This window comes from Rhinopithecus roxellana, chromosome 12 (assembly GCF_007565055.1).
Source record: "Rhinopithecus roxellana isolate Shanxi Qingling chromosome 12, ASM756505v1, whole genome shotgun sequence".
Lineage (NCBI taxonomy): Eukaryota > Metazoa > Chordata > Mammalia > Primates > Cercopithecidae > Rhinopithecus > Rhinopithecus roxellana.
The window spans coordinates 84,582,293-84,597,752 of record NC_044560.1 but is presented as its reverse complement, the minus strand read 5'-3'; the positions used below and the strand labels follow the sequence as shown (position 1 = coordinate 84,597,752).

General features: G+C 46.8%; 1 protein-coding gene across 1 annotated transcript in view; it reads left to right on the top strand.

Annotated features, from left to right (window-relative positions):
- The window catches only part of CSMD2 (CUB and Sushi multiple domains 2), a 654,766-nt gene that overhangs the window by 532,907 nt on the left and 106,399 nt on the right, over positions 1-15,460 (top strand). The window contains exons 30-35 of the mRNA XM_030943020.1: positions 3,034-3,228; positions 4,259-4,375; positions 6,043-6,156; positions 13,340-13,435; positions 14,655-14,858; positions 15,268-15,392. Coding sequence (XP_030798880.1) covers positions 3,034-3,228; positions 4,259-4,375; positions 6,043-6,156; positions 13,340-13,435; positions 14,655-14,858; positions 15,268-15,392 — 851 coding nt within the window. The remainder of the gene's footprint in view (positions 1-3,033; positions 3,229-4,258; positions 4,376-6,042; positions 6,157-13,339; positions 13,436-14,654; positions 14,859-15,267; positions 15,393-15,460) is intronic.

Below are 15,460 nucleotides of genomic sequence, written 5' to 3'. Positions count from 1 at the left end.
CCTCTCTTCCAGGAGTTCAGAACCTACCAGAAAGAAATACCCTTACCAAAGCTACCAAAATAGTGTGATACATGTTATAACCAGGGAAAGAAAAACAGAATTCTGCCAGAGAGAAGGTGGCATTAAAAGTGTAGGAGTTTGCCACACAAATAAGGAAAGAAAGGACGTTCTGACATCTGTAAAATTCTGGGCCAGTCATACCCAGCTAGGGTCCAATGCTGGTGCAGCAGTTACCCAAAAACACAGTTGCTTAAATGAGGTAGACGTTGATCAGCCTTCCTATAAAAGAAATCTGGAGGACAGAGCCCAAGATTGATAAGGGAATTCCACCTTGGCTCCTTGTGTCTCCCTACTCTACCATACTAGTCCATGGATCCCATTTCAAGGTTATTTCAGATCCAAGATGGCAACTGAGGTTCCAGCCATCATGTCTGAGTTCTAGACTCACAGAAGGAGGAAAGATGGAAAGAAGGAAAGGCCAATAGGCATTTCCCTCAGCTGAGTCAACTTCCTTTAAGCAGCCTTTTCAGAAGTTCCACAATAATCCACTGAAGATATTTATTAAGTGCCCACCATGGGACAGACACTGGAATACAGCCGTGAACAAAACTGAACAGCTGCCCTTCTGAAATCTATATTCTAGTGGAGGAAGACAGAAAAAAATAAGGTTAATATAGAGTCTCTCCACTGCAGTGGAGAGAAATACAGCAGAGGAGAGTGTTGGGGGCATTGGGGAGAGGAGTACTGCAATTTTAAGTAGCTACTCAAAGAGTGTCACTGAGGGAGAAATTGAGCTAAGTCCTGAAAGAGGTAAGAGAGGGAGCCACAAAGACCAGAGGCCAGTGTGGTTGGAGCAAAGCTAGCACAGAGACAACAGGAGCTGAGGTCACAGAGGGGATGACTGGAGCCACATGTGCAAGGCCTTGAAGGCCTGTTAGGATTTTGGTTTTACCCCGAGTGAGACAGGAGGCTATTGGATTGTTTTCAGCAGACATGATCTAACTCGTGTTTACATCTCTTTGTCCAGACCTAGCTGCCCAGGAGGCTGGAAAATGTAGAATTTGACTGATGTCTTGAAGTTCCGGATAAAATCAGAGTTCTGTTATTAAAGGATGAAGGTGGGGAAAGTGGTTATTGGGGACTACAGCTAGTTTTGCCTCTTATGAGCTATGTGAACTTTGATTCCAAGTTACTTAATTTTTCTGAACTTTAAGGTTTAACCCACTTTGAATTTATAAAAAGGATAGAAGAAACAAAAGACATGATGACAGATCCCTGGATCTCTATGACTCACATATGGGTCACCCAGTGGCCAGTTCTATTCTCGCCGGAGCCACTAGGCATATGGAGAAGACAGATTTGATAAAGGAGGTCAAGGCAATGCATCACGGGGCACGTGGGGAAACCGCTGAGGAGTTCCCTGCAATGAGTGGCCATGTTCTGGGTCCCACTTGGGTTTAAATGCAGTAGTGCATCCAGAGCTGCTCCACTCTCAGCTGTGGGCAACAACTTAAGGTGCAGGATGGTCTCACATGCTCCCATGCAAGAGTGAGACTCTCAGAGTCCCATCCCATCAGTCAACCAGATGATTGGCAGCTGAGTGACAGCCTCAAGCAGCACTGCCTCCTGTGTAGGTAATCTAGAAGGTACCCAGGTGACAAGGACCACCCTCAGCAAAATTCCTCCTGAGCCATTCATCTCTGATGAATGAACTCTGATCCCTTCTATTCTGGTTCTTCCCTCCTTAGCTCCACTCTTTGAATTTCTGAGTCCTTCTGCAAGGACTGTCAGCACCCTTTTGTGAGTCCCCATCTCTAGACCTCTCTGTTGCCCCCCAATAATGTATCTTCCAAAATGCTCATCAATCAACCTGATACTCAGTTGCATATCCCTGGTATTGACTGGCCTCAGCTGTGTCCTGTTACTTCCCAGCCCTGGTGACAACCCTCTTGACCATCAGTTATCTTAGAACAAGAAATCTGTTCTAAGGAACAGGAACAAATGAGGAAAGGCAATCATGCATAGAAGCATGAGCATGGGCTCCCAGGAGCTGCTCGGGATTTCTAGCTGATGGTGAGGGATGCTGGAGAGCGTCCTACAGAGATTCGGGACCTGGACTAGTACTCCCAAGCCACAGGTAATGTCAAGAGCTGTCTTGTCTGGTGCAGAGGGACAGAGTAGAGGACTGTTACTCACATCACTGTATGACTGATAGGGAAGAAGACATATAAGGATCAATAGCCACGTGAAAAAATACTATAGTTTTCATAAACTGGCAAGCACCCAATACCCAACGCAAAGCCCTGGAAAACTGCACTGGAGACATCAACTTATCCCACTGGTCGGGTAACCCAACCCAGAGGTGGAAGTGGGTTTTGTACTTCCTCCCTGAATCTAAGTATTGGTATCCATGCACTCAGAAGTACCTGCAACAGATGGGTGTGACTGGGCCTGCAGAACGGATGCCAGCTCCACTCCCCAGCCAGTGGTACAGATGGGGCAGAAGTGAGAGGAAGAGAAAGAGTATCTCCAAAAACAGGCTGTCTGCCTTGCTTCTCAGGGGAACACGAAACGCCAGGAGGCTGCTGAGTGTGAGGGGTCAAAGATGAGCAAAGGGGTGGGCTGTGCCTAAGCACTGACCTTTACCACAATGACCCTGCTGGCAGCCGAGATGTGGGCCAGGGACCGTCAGCCCCCACCAGCCAGAGAAACACATGCTTCCTTTGGGGAGGAGCAAGCAGGGGATGAGAGAGGGCCTCAGGGATTTTGCTGGGGCTCCTTCCTTTGCGGGTCAAGGCAAGAATATGGGGAGAGGCAGGGAAATTGCCCTCTTCAATGTGATTTCCATCCTTCAATTTCTACCCAAATTTAGAGACGTTTCTAGACCCAAGGGGAACAGGAACCAGAGTCACGCATCCCTGTGTGTTCTGTGGCTAATTAAAGTCGGGTTCTCCTCATGGGCCCTGCAGCCCAAGAATAGCCTCCTCATGAACCCTCTGTGTGTGTGCATGTGTTTGTGTTTCTTTTTCCCAGAAAACCCGCGGGAGTCATGTTTTGATCCTGGTTCCATCAAGAACGGCACGCGGGTGGGGTCCGACCTGAAGCTGGGCTCCTCTGTCACCTACTATTGCCATGCGGGCTACGAAGTTGAGGGCGCCTCGACCCTGAGCTGCATCCTGGGGCCTGATGGGAAGCCCGTGTGGAACAACCCCCGGCCAGTCTGCACAGGTGGTGGGAGCCCGGGGGTGGCAGGGGTCTGAGGAACTGAGGGCATGCCAGGGGCAGAAGGCGCTGCGGGCTAGGGAAAGGAAGGGGGCATGGTCCTCAAGGCTGGCTCCTCCAAGCCTGGCACACCTGGGTTTGCCGTGGATGTGTATAGAAGTGGCTTATAATTCACTAGGTGTGCAGTTCCTGTCAAGGTGTCATCTCAGGTCACATGGTGTCCCCACCCCCATTCACATAGTTGCTCATGCCCTCAACAGAGGCCTCCAGACATGCCACATCAGGGGGCTCACACCAGGGAGAAGTCGTTTAAAGGTGGCCCCTGGACTAGTTCCTAGGCCTAGGGAAAATCACCGAGAGATCAGTTATATCGAAGTAAGGCCCGCAGAGTGCGCTGATTCCAGGTGGGTCTGGGTGAACCATGGGGGTCCTGACAAGAGGGATAGGAATGAGTAGCAGGGCTTTAAGAGCTTGGTGACCACCCATTGAAAAGCAAAGGGTACCCCTTTGTCATGGTAGGAGAGGCAGGCTCAGACCCGCCCTTTGTGGAAAATGGGCATGGTGCAGGGGAACAGAAGGTGGCTGGGTCACATGGCCTGGCCGCTCCCCATGGGGTTAGTCCAGGGAAGCGTCAGCTCCCTGCTCATGCTGACACTCACTCTCCAGGTCAGATGTCAGCCAGGGGCAGCAGATTATTTCTAGGCCCCACGTGTAAGCAGAGGAGGTTCCTAATATGCTCCCTAAGGCTGTGACTTCAGGGACTAATGCCAGGGTTAATAGGTAGAGGGCAAGAACTGACACCTGCCCAAGAGAGCCCTCGGGAGCTTCAGGGCAAGTTTCAAGCCACATGCCAGGCCAGGGGTGCATGTCCTTGGGCAGGGCAGGGTCCGCAGGACTTCCCTTCTCCAAGCTAGGGGCCGCCTACCTCAGGGCAGCCCTACTGGGGTCAGAAATGCTCAGGCTGGGGCAGAACAAAGGATGGTCACTGGTAAGAGGCCCACAAGGTCACCTGACTCTCTATTTCTTTCTCTTTCAGCCCCCTGTGGGGGACAGTATGTGGGTTCGGACGGAGTGGTCTTGTCCCCCAACTACCCCCAGAACTACACCAGTGGACAGATCTGCTTGTATTTTGTTACTGTGCCCAAGGACTATGGTATGGGTTGTTGTTCATATGTTTTCTGACTCCTCACCCTCATTCCAGAATGGGCAATTCCTCAGACTCCTCCTAATTATACAGCCCCATTGTGGGAACTGCAGAGCAGTCTCCCAAAAAGGACAGCTCAGTGCTGACGTTCTAAAACGGGCTGTAGAATACATTCCTGACACAAGAGGGCAGAAGGGCATAAGTGAGCCCCGCCAGAACCAAGGGGACAGAGTTGGTGAGAAACTGGCCAAGAGAGAGGGAAGGCAAGGTGCCCCAGGGAGCTACGCAGTATGGCCCAAGTCCTAAGGGAGGTGCCGCAGATCTAGACCTGTTAGGAACCCAGGGTGAGTGGCCAAGGAGCAGGAGGGAGGAAAGGAATGGGATGGAGCTGGGCTTGAAAGTGCAGGTGAGGGAGACCAGGAGCCACATCATTCTGGTGTCCCATCTGAGAACCAAAGCCTGATCCAGAAGCTATTGGTAGGACAAGCAAGAAAAAAGTGAAAAACAGGCCAGTGCCCTGGGAAGACAGAGAAACTTCCAGATTCCAAGAGATGTGGGCAGAAAAAACCAAGCTCATTACCTTGTTGGCAGTGGGGACATTCAAGAATCCTGCCAGCCCTGGAGGCATTCAGAAAGATGAAGGGCAACCAGGTGACCAGGCTGGCTGCTTTCTTCCTGGATCTCCTCTTTGTAGGAGGACTAACAACCACGTCTAAACACAACTGATGTTGGGTGTGGCAAAGGACATCAACATGTCCCAACCATCTAGGGGAGAAGCAGGAGGGAGGGAGCAGCCTGCAGAGAGCTAACTCCTTATTCCCCAAGACAGGAGGGGCAAGCACAGAGCAAGGCCTGATGCTTGAGGCATTCACCAAACATTTAGTAAGCACCCACTGGGGGCCATGCACTCTACTGGGTCCTGGAGTTGCAGAGATGAGAGAGACATGTCCTCTGTCCTCTATAAATTCCCAGTCTCATCTCTACCCATAGCTCCAGCCATCAGTACACCCACTCCTTCCCCAGAACCAGGACACTTACGTACATGTACACACACTCCCCAATATACTGAGGTGGCAGGAGCCTCAGACCTGCAGGATCACAGTTAGAAAAGTCCTGAAAGGCCGTCCAATCTGATCTGCTACCCAGAGCAGAATCCTTGATAGGTGGGCATGCAGTTTGTGCTTGAATCCCCCCAGTAATAAGGAGCTCACAGCACTCACTACAGATCTCTGTATACAGTTTTCACCTCAATGACACTGACTAACTGGCCTTGGGACACCTGAATGTGGAGTCCTGACATCACATGGAGAAAGGGATGGTACCAAAAGCTCTCTGATGGCCTCCAGTAGCTGCTGCAGCTGCTATCTGGGAAAGAAACAAACTTGGTTCCGTTTCGCTTCCACCCGCCTGACCTTTGGGTGCAGCGGGTGTTGTCTTGACCCTTGTGAAGCGCAGCCCGGCCTTCCCAGCTCCCCGCCTCCCTGTGCCCTCCCTGTGCCGGGTGTCTGGCCACTGCCAGACTGTGCGGCTGCACTAACCAGTGCAGCAAGCCACGGCCCAGGAACCAACAACTTCCCCAGGGCTGCCCTCCTCCTGGCTTGGGCCCCTAGACCCCGAGATCCCCTCTCCTGCCCCCAGCGTGCCTGCCCAGTCCCCACGCCGTGTCTCCTCCACAGTGGTATTTGGCCAGTTCGCCTTCTTTCACACGGCCCTCAACGATGTGGTGGAGGTTCACGACGGCCACAGCCAGCACTCGCGGCTCCTCAGCTCCCTCTCGGGCTCCCACACAGGTATCCGGGACTCGGCCAGGGTGGGGACGGTTATGGGCTGGGGGCATCACGGCCGGCTAAAGGAAGGAGGCTCTAGAAGCACCCCATGGCCGCAGGTGGAACCCTAGGGCTCTGCGTGCCTGTGGTGCTCTGGTGTTGTCTACAACACAGTGGCCAGCTCCTGAGAGCTCCGACTAGCGGGGCCTTCAGCAGCTGCCCTCACCCAGGCTGTGTCTACAACGCCCCCTTGTGGTGTAGCCTTCTGTTGGTTCTTACTCAAATGCAACTTTTTTCTTATTATTAATGTGTTGCATTTTCATCATAGAAAACTTAGTGACAAAACAAAATAATTGCATACAGAATCAAAATAAAGACTACCCCGAAAGAGCCACTGACAAGATGTAGTGGTTTTCCTTCCGGTCTTTGTATCTACTTCGACGTTTACATATTTTATTCAACAAACCAATATACATATTTTATGGAAATATTCACTGCGAGCTTTTCTCTGTCGTTTTTTTTTCTTGTAGGCTAGGATTTTTAAGTGCCACATAGTAATCTCTCATACAGTTAGTTAAAATTTATGTAACAAATTCCCTATTATTGAACATTTAGATTGTAATGTTTTGTGCTTATGAATAGTAATGCAATGTATTATACATACATCTTTACATACATTTCTGTCACTTTAGAATATCTAGAAGTGGAATTGTCAGCGTAAAGGATATGTGAGATCTTTAAGGCTTTTTGTGCAGATTATCAAATATCCCTCTAGAAAGATCTTGTCAGTTTGATCACCAACAATAAGAAAGAGAGCATGTTTTCTTCTTATAAAAACCAGGTAATTAAAAAAACAAAAGCGTCATCAGTTTGAAAAGTGAAAAATGGTATCTCATTTTCTAATTTGCCTTGTTTTATTACTAGTTAGGTTAAATTTTTATATGTTTATTGGCCTGTGCATTTTTTATTTGTGAATTTATTGTGAATTTGTGTCGATTTTTCTATAAGCACTTATTTTCTTATTTATTGAGCAGAGCTCCATATTTTAACCTATATAAATATATACATAATATGCTATGAAAAGCCCTCCTCTCCAGCTTGTCTTTTGCTATATAATTTTCGTCAGGGCGCTTTAATGTCAGAATATGTAAATTTCTCATGCTATCAAATCTATCAATATTTTCTTTTATAGTTTTCTCCTTTGCTTTTATGCTGGTCAAATAAATATTCCTCTGCGTTTTCTTTCACTTCTTAGTTTCATCACACTGCTTTAATACCTTTGGAATTTATTTTGATTTATTATTTGACATAGGGAATCTAACCATATTCTTTCAAATATAGTTAATCAGTTGTCCTAGCAGAAATTTCAAAATGCCAAATTTACATACACTAAATATTTATGAAGTGTCTGTTCCTAGACTTTTTATCCATTTCTTCTAAATGTCTATTTATTCCTTTTTCAGTTTTAATTATTGTAACACTTTAATAGTGTTTACTATATAATCATTTTAAACACATGGTATTATAAGTCCCCAGAGCCATCCTTTTTTTGAATTTTTATTGGCTGTTGTTGCTTACTTTTGCCTCCAAATTAAATTTAGAAATATTTTGTCAAGTTTAAAACATTGCATCAAAATCTTGACTGAGATTTAATAAAACTTACATGTTAAATTAGTGAACTCACATGTTTATAATATTAACTCTTCCTCCCATCCAGGAATACAATATGTCTCTCCATTTGTTTATCTTCTGTAGCCCTTGGAACGATGCTATAATTTTTATTTAGGCAGTATTCATTTTTTGTTAACTTTATTCCTAGACATTTCATGGAGATTTTTGTTGCTGTTGTAAATGGGTCTTTTTCCCCCGTTATGTTTTCTAGCTGGTCTTTGCTAGTATATTCAAAGACTGGCGTTTGTGGCATATTTGCTTCGTAAAGTCATTGGACTCTTCATAATACTGCTTTCACTGCCAACTAATTCTCCTGGCTCCTCTAGGCAAGAAGTGATATCATCTGCAAATAAATTTGTCTCATTATTTTATCTCCTCCTTTTCAGTGGCTTTTATTTTTTTTTTTTCACAGTTATTGGTCTATTCAGGTATATGACTCTAATATCAATGTTGATATTATAGCTTTTAGTAAAAAAATCCATTTCATAATTTCCTTTACATTTAGTACCACAATTTATATAATGTACTACGGTGATGTTTACCCTGCTTTGTATTAGCGGTGATATTCCTGCCTTTGTTATGCTGCATCGTGCATTCATCATCCCCTTTTTCCTTGGCTGTACCAGGTGTTTTGTGTTTTTTTGTTTGTGTTTTTTTATTTTTTTTTTGCTGCAACTTATCAATTATTCTGCAGAGTTTGTTGTTTTTTTTTTTATTAGTCTCTGCCTTTATTTCATCATGTCCTTCCTCATATTTTTCTTCTGATTATTTTGTTCTTGTTCTAACTGCTTGAATTGAGAGCTCTGTTCATTATTTTCTCTGCGTAATAAGGAACATGTTTACAGCAATGTATTCACCTCCAAGCATAGTTTTGGCTTCATGCTATAAATTTTGATATGTACTATGTTCATCATAATTACTTTTTAAATAGCTCGTCATGGTGTTGTTTACTCTTTTTGCCCAAGAGTTGGCTAAGAATGTCTTTTCTTTTCCCCTAAGAACATGGATTTTGTTCTTGTTGCATTAAACTTTTGTGTTAATTTATATTTTTATTTCCATGTAGTGAGAGAATGTGGCCTGTACCATTTCTTCTTTGAGGATTAATTGAGGTCCTCTCAGTAGCCAAGGACCTTTTTTTTTTTTTTTTTTTTTTTTTTTTTTTTTTTTAGTTTTCTAAATATCTAAGAAGGATGTGTATTCTCTGTAAGGTAAAGAAGCAGGACGAATGAGCTGAGGCTGTACAATCACACTCTTTTCTTAGCTCTCCTATTTGCTTTCTAGATGACTTAGGGCACAATACTTGACCTCTCTGAGCTTCAGTTTCCTCCTCTGTAAAATGCAAAGAGAAAGAATCCTACTTCCTATGGTGTTAGGAGTAAATGAGATTTGTAATTGCCATTAAATCAATCTTACTCAATTTTGTTATTCAAATCTATTGTATCAGTGATTCTCAACCAAATGATTTTTTTGTAACCACCACCTCACACATACACACCCAACCAAGAGTGTAAATCAGGAACTCCTGGAGTAGGATGCCTTTTCAAACCAGATAGATAGATAGATAGATAGATAGATAGATAGATAGATAGATGTATAGCTATAGATTTAGAGGTATAGTAAGGATCAAGTAAAGAGAGAGAGGTCTACATTTAAGACCTATAGATATAAATATGGATATAGATATAAGTGTATAGGACCAATAGAAACAGGAAGGAAGGGAAGGGAAGGGGAAAGGAAAGGGGAAGGGGAAGGTGGGGGAGAATCCCAGCACTTTGGGAGGCCAAGACGGGCGGATCACGAGGTCAGGAGATCGAGACCATCCTGGCTAACATGGTGAAACCCCGTCTCTACTAAAAAACACAAAAAACTAGCCGGGCGAGGTGGCGGGCGCCTGTAGTCCCAGCTACTCGGGAGACTGAGGCAGGAGAATGGCGTAAACCCAGGAGGCAGAGCTTGCAGTGAGCTGAGATCCGGCCACTGCTCTCCAGCCTAGGTGACAGAGCGAGGCTCCGTCTCAAAAAACAAAAAAAAAAAAAGGTGGAGGAAGAAGAGAGAGCGAGAGAAAGAGAGAGAGAGAGATGTATAAGACCTGTAGATACCAAACTCCTGACCTCAAGTAATCCACCTGCCTCAGCCTCCCAAAGTACTGGGATTACAGTGAAACCCTATCTCTACTAAAATTACAAAAATTCGCTGGGCATGGTGGTGGGTGCCTGTAATCCCAGCCACTCGGGAGGCTGAGACAGGAAAATCACTTGAACCTGGGAGGCAGAGGTAGCAGTGAGCAAAGATCGCGCCATTGCACTCCAGCCTGGGCGAGGGAGCGAGACTCCATCTCAAAAGAAAAAGAAAAAAAAACCTGTAGGTATCAATATCAGTGTATTCAGAGAGTCCCTTATTCCTCATTTGGAGAAACACTGTAACGAGCCATTGATACTGATGGGAGTGCACTATGTCCCTGTCCCTAAGTTGTGTTGGGGGAGAAAAAGCTTAAGGACTGCTAGTCAACAGTCTTCATTTTGTTTTTCTATTTGATGTATCAATGATTGTGAATGTTGCATGAAAGTATTTCCCATTACAATTATGATATTTTGTTGTCTTCTTGTATTTCTAGCAATTTTTGCATCTGTTTTCCTGACACATCTTCTCTCATTTTCTCCAACTCTTTTTCTTTTAAGAGGAAGTTGACTCATTTATTTTACAAGTGAATTATTTGGTCTGATATCTGTCATCTTGTATTGTTCTTCCTGCGCTTTTGTTTGTGTTGTTTTGATTTTGCTTCCTCGCTTTTCCATACATACCTGACCCATCTCTAAATTTTCAAGTTCTTCTTGATATATTTGGACTTTTATATTAATGTTATAGTGGTTATTTTTTAAATTGTGGACTTCTTCCCCAAGAGCAAATTTTTGCATTTGCATTTTGTTTTGTTAGCTCATTTTGTTTTGTTAGCTCATTATACTTTTCTGGTTGTATTTATCCCTGCTGGTTCCTGAATTCCCTACTTTAGTTTTGGGTTTTTTTTTTTTTTTTTTTTTTTTTTTTTTTTTTTTTTTTTTTTCAGTAGGGCTTATAACTGCAGTACTTTCTGTCACCATGCATATATGAGAATGCTTTCCTTTTGACATAGGATATAAATAACCACTTGATTGCAAATCAAATTATGGGTCAAACTATATCTTTCAAAACTGCAGTAATTATTCCACCATTTACTGTTACAGACAAATTGGAGTCCAACGTGATTCTTTGTCCTCGTACATAACCTGTGCTTTTCTGTCTATATGATTTTCTTTTTTGTTGTTAATGAAAAAGCCCACTAGGATGTGTTGTGGTGGAGGTCTCTTCTCACTCATTCTATCTTGCACCTGGCAAATACTTCAGTCTGAACCTCACATCTTAGGAAAAGTGTCTTCTTTCTTAAATGATTTTTTTGTGTGTGCGGGGGAGACAGAGTCTCACTCTGTCGCCCAGGCTGGAGTGCAGTGATGCGATCTCAGCTCACTGTAACCTCTGCCTCCCAGGCTCAAGCGATTCTCCTGCCTCAGCCTTCCAAGTAGCTGAGACTCCAGTTGTGCTACACCACACCCGGCTAATTTTTATGTGTTTAGTAGAGATGGATTTTCACCACGTTGGTCAGGTTGGTCACAAACTCCTGACCTCAGGTGATCCGCCCGCCTCGGCCTCCCGAAGTGTTGGGATTACAGATGTGAGCTACCGCACCCTGTCTTAAGTGATTTTTTTTCTCCTTCAATTTCTCTGTCTTCTTTTTCTGGAATTCCTGATATATGCATATGGATTTTTTTTCATCTTTCATGTCACTTGTCATTTCTCTCATTATTTTAATCTCTTTATACTTTTTCTGTGGATTCTGAGAGAATTTCCAAAATTTCATCTCCACTTCACTGTTCAGTTTCTGTGGAATCCAGCTGCTTGCACTAGCATTTCTCATCTCTATTGATCTCAGATCCTTCATCCTCTGACTTCACAGATGCAATGCTAGATTTAATCTCATGACAACCATGACTGAACATCTGCTGAGAGTTTTGCCTGTTCTTTATTGTGGTTCAAATAAAGTATTTGCTTTGACCTCTCAGAGTGATCTCCTTCCTCAAAACTTTTAACATTTTTTCTTATGTCCAGTGATTTTACTATTTGCTCTCTCTCAAAGATGGAGGCCCATGTGCCTTCAGGGCTGAAGTTGACATGGGTTCTGTGAGAGCTCACTAGGGTCCTTATCCACATCTGTCAGGCCAAATAGAAAAGCTGAGTTTCACTTTGCTCACATCCATCTGGAGGACGAGTTGGAGATGGCAGTGATAACAAAGGGAGGCTTTGTCTTCATGAGTTTCTTTCTGCTTTGGCAGCTACATGTTAACTGGGGCAATAACTGTTAGCTGGGGCAATGACTCCTAGCCAGGCTCAGCCCTCTGGGTCACATGTACATCTAAGCCTGTTTTGCAAAAGCTCTCTGCTCCCGTGTTGGTGGCATCACTTGAGCTTCCTGGAAGTACAGGTGGACCTCCCAGTAGCTCCTTTGTGGGTCCTAACTCTAGCCCTCACTGTAGTGGAGATATAGCCTGGTTCTCTGTAATCACTGTTTCCCTCCTGAGAATGGGGTCTGGGGTCAGCAGCCCTTCCCAGGGGTCCCTAAGTCTGCAGGGGGCCAGCAGGCAGAGTGGCCATGCTGCTGCCTCCACCCATGTTCTCCCTGGGCTTCCCCAGGATGGTGACTACACTAATTGGCTACAGGTCTCGTTGGTCCTGTCTCTCCCCTGGCCTATCTGTACCACACCAAGCAGAAGATGCACCTTTATCTTCTGCTACAAAGGCTATCAGCCTACCCTGGTTTCCTGTGGCCATGCAGCTTCCCCCCAGTTTGTGTGTTATTGGCCGGCAATAGTACATCCTGGTTTGCCTGGGACAGTCCCACCGTAACTATTGATAGCACTTTCTTTGACTCTCAGAAGTTTTCTAGTATGAGCAATAAATTACACCATCGCTCTGGTTATTGACAGGATGGTGGGAGAGTGTCTGGGAAAGACCAGTTGCTCCCAGATGATCACATCATCCTCCTTCCCAGAAGCCAATGCTGTTTTTAAAAATGCAGATTGATGTCAGTTTTCCAAGTAAACCACCAGTCAGTCGGCTTAGTAACAGCTGCTCTCTCCATCCCTGTCGCTCCACACATCCTTAGCAGCCTTCTCCTTTCCGGCACAGGTCATTTAATCTTTCTGGGCCTCTCTTTCTTTCTTTATTAAATGAGCATACTCAACTCTGTCATGCCAACCTCACCATGACCACGGGTCAAGTTAAGACTGTGGATGAAAAGTTTTCTAGAAACTTTAAATTGTAAAGCGCAGTAAAAAATGTAAGATTTCATTTCAGGAAGGCCTGGAATGTGGAAGGAATTGCTGCATGGGGTACTGGAAGGAATTGCTAGGAATTGCTGCATAAAATCCTTCCTGGCCTGGATTTTATCTTCTGGACCCACCTGCTGGACTTACTGTTCTCTCCTCCTTGTCCCTTATCTCTGCAGGAGAATCATTGCCCTTGGCCACCTCCAATCAAGTTCTCATTAAGTTCAGTGCCAAAGGCCTTGCACCAGCCAGAGGCTTCCACTTTGTCTACCAAGGTATGGAGGACATGGACGCCAGAGGTAGGAAGGTGATCTCGGTTCTTAAGGGACTCATGATCGAAGGAACAGGGATCTTTGACCTCTAGTCTCAGGGTGTTTGGGGGCAGTTACTAGTTTGTAGGGCAATTCCCTGAAATTCAGTTGAATTTTTTACATTCACTTACTCAGCAGACATTTCTTAGACAAGTTCTGTGTTCAGTGAGGAAGGAAATCAGACAAGGGAAGCTAATTTTTTCCCTTCCCCACCCCACCCATTGTCTGGCATTGTCCAGATGGCACTGAAGAGACCAACCCCAGGCATCTTACCTAGACTCCCCTGGAGCTTGGTTTTGTCTGCCAGGCACAGTAAAGGTGCGGGGAAAACACAGGCTTTGAAGTGCCGTGGACAGGGATTTGAATCCCACCTCCCCACCTTGGAGCTAGGCTCCAGCTACGCGAGGCCTCAGAGCCTGTTTGCTCACCTTTAAGAAGAGGGCAATTGCAATGCCTCACTGATAGGATGCAAAGAGGCTTCGGAAAGTAGCTGGTACCAACCCGCCAGTCGGTGTTAGTTCCCTTCCTTACAGGCCCAGAAAGGCAGTTTGAAGCACCCTGGCTTTCACCCCCGGGCCCCAACCTCCACGTGCCCAGGAAAACATCCACTTCTCTAGGGCCCAGGTTCTAAGCATGGTCCTGTTCATTCGACTCTGCCCAGGATGAGCTGTGTTTCTCTGCAGGGGTGATCCTGCCACAGGGGAGGCCATCCCGGGCCCATCAGCCATTGTGGACGGCAGGAGGGAGAGAAGACTGGGGTCATGGAGGGCAGGGCCCCAGGCAGGATCTTAAGGCACATGGGGAAAACAGGACAGAGGCAGGGTGAAGGCCCTGAGAAGGTGGAGGAGGAAGGCCCATTCTCCTTGCTAGGGAAAGTGGGACCCTGTTGAGTGAGGGGCGTCATTGGGAAGGCAAAGAACAAAACTGGGCCTAAGGTCTGTGGGAGGTCCACGGCTCTACCTCCCGTGCTTTCCAGGAGCTGTGCTGTAGCACTGTGTGTCCAACCATGCTTCAGTATAACAGGCATCTTCCTAGTTAGCCCTCAAGCCCTTCCCTACCGGAGAGCTTCCAGAGCCTCTCAGGGTTTCATCCAGAAGGTCTTTGTTCCAGACCCGTTGTATGTCTGTCCCTGGGCCAGTTTCTGGGGAGTGAGTCCTCCCCTCAGTGCCCTTGTCCCCCGCAGCGGTTCCCCGAACCAGCGCCACGCAGTGCAGCTCTGTGCCGGAACCCCGCTATGGCAAGAGGCTGGGCAATGACTTCTCGGTGGGGGCCATCGTCCGCTTCGAATGCAACTCCGGCTATGCCCTGCAGGGGTCGCCAGAGATCGAGTGCCTCCCTGTGCCTGGGGCCTTGGCCCAGTGGAATGTCTCAGCGCCCACTTGCGTGGGTGAGTAACCAGGAGCCGGGTGTTGGGGGTGCGGGGGGCGACACGTAGTCCTTTCCCTCTAGGGGAAGCAGTCAGCCCCAGCGATGCCCCACGGCACACAGCGGCCGCTTCCCCCTGCATGGCTGAGGTGGGGTGTTCCAGTCAGCTCCAGTCCCCGGCGCTGTGGGCTGTTGTGGAAGACAGCTGGGGTACTGGGGACGGGGCACACGTGGAGAGAGGAGAGGAGCCCAGGGCCCCAAAGAGAGTTGCATGGGGAGAGGCCATGGAGAAGGCAGGACTGGGGACATTAGGGAGACGCTCCCATGGGGAGAAGGACAAACAGAGGCTGGGGGCCCTGAGGGAGGAGTCTGCTTGGGGAGGCTCCCACGGGAGGCCACAAAGCCTCTGACCCGACGGCCTCTCTTCCCAGTGCCGTGTGGAGGCAACCTTACAGAGCGCAGGGGCACCATCCTGTCCCCCGGCTTCCCAGAGCCATACCTCAACAGCCTCAACTGTGTGTGGAAGATCGTGGTCCCCGAAGGCGCTGGCATCCAGGTAGGGGCAAGGAGGCGCCTCTGTTGGGCAGGTGGCCGTCTGCTCACAGGTAACTGCTCACAGGTGGC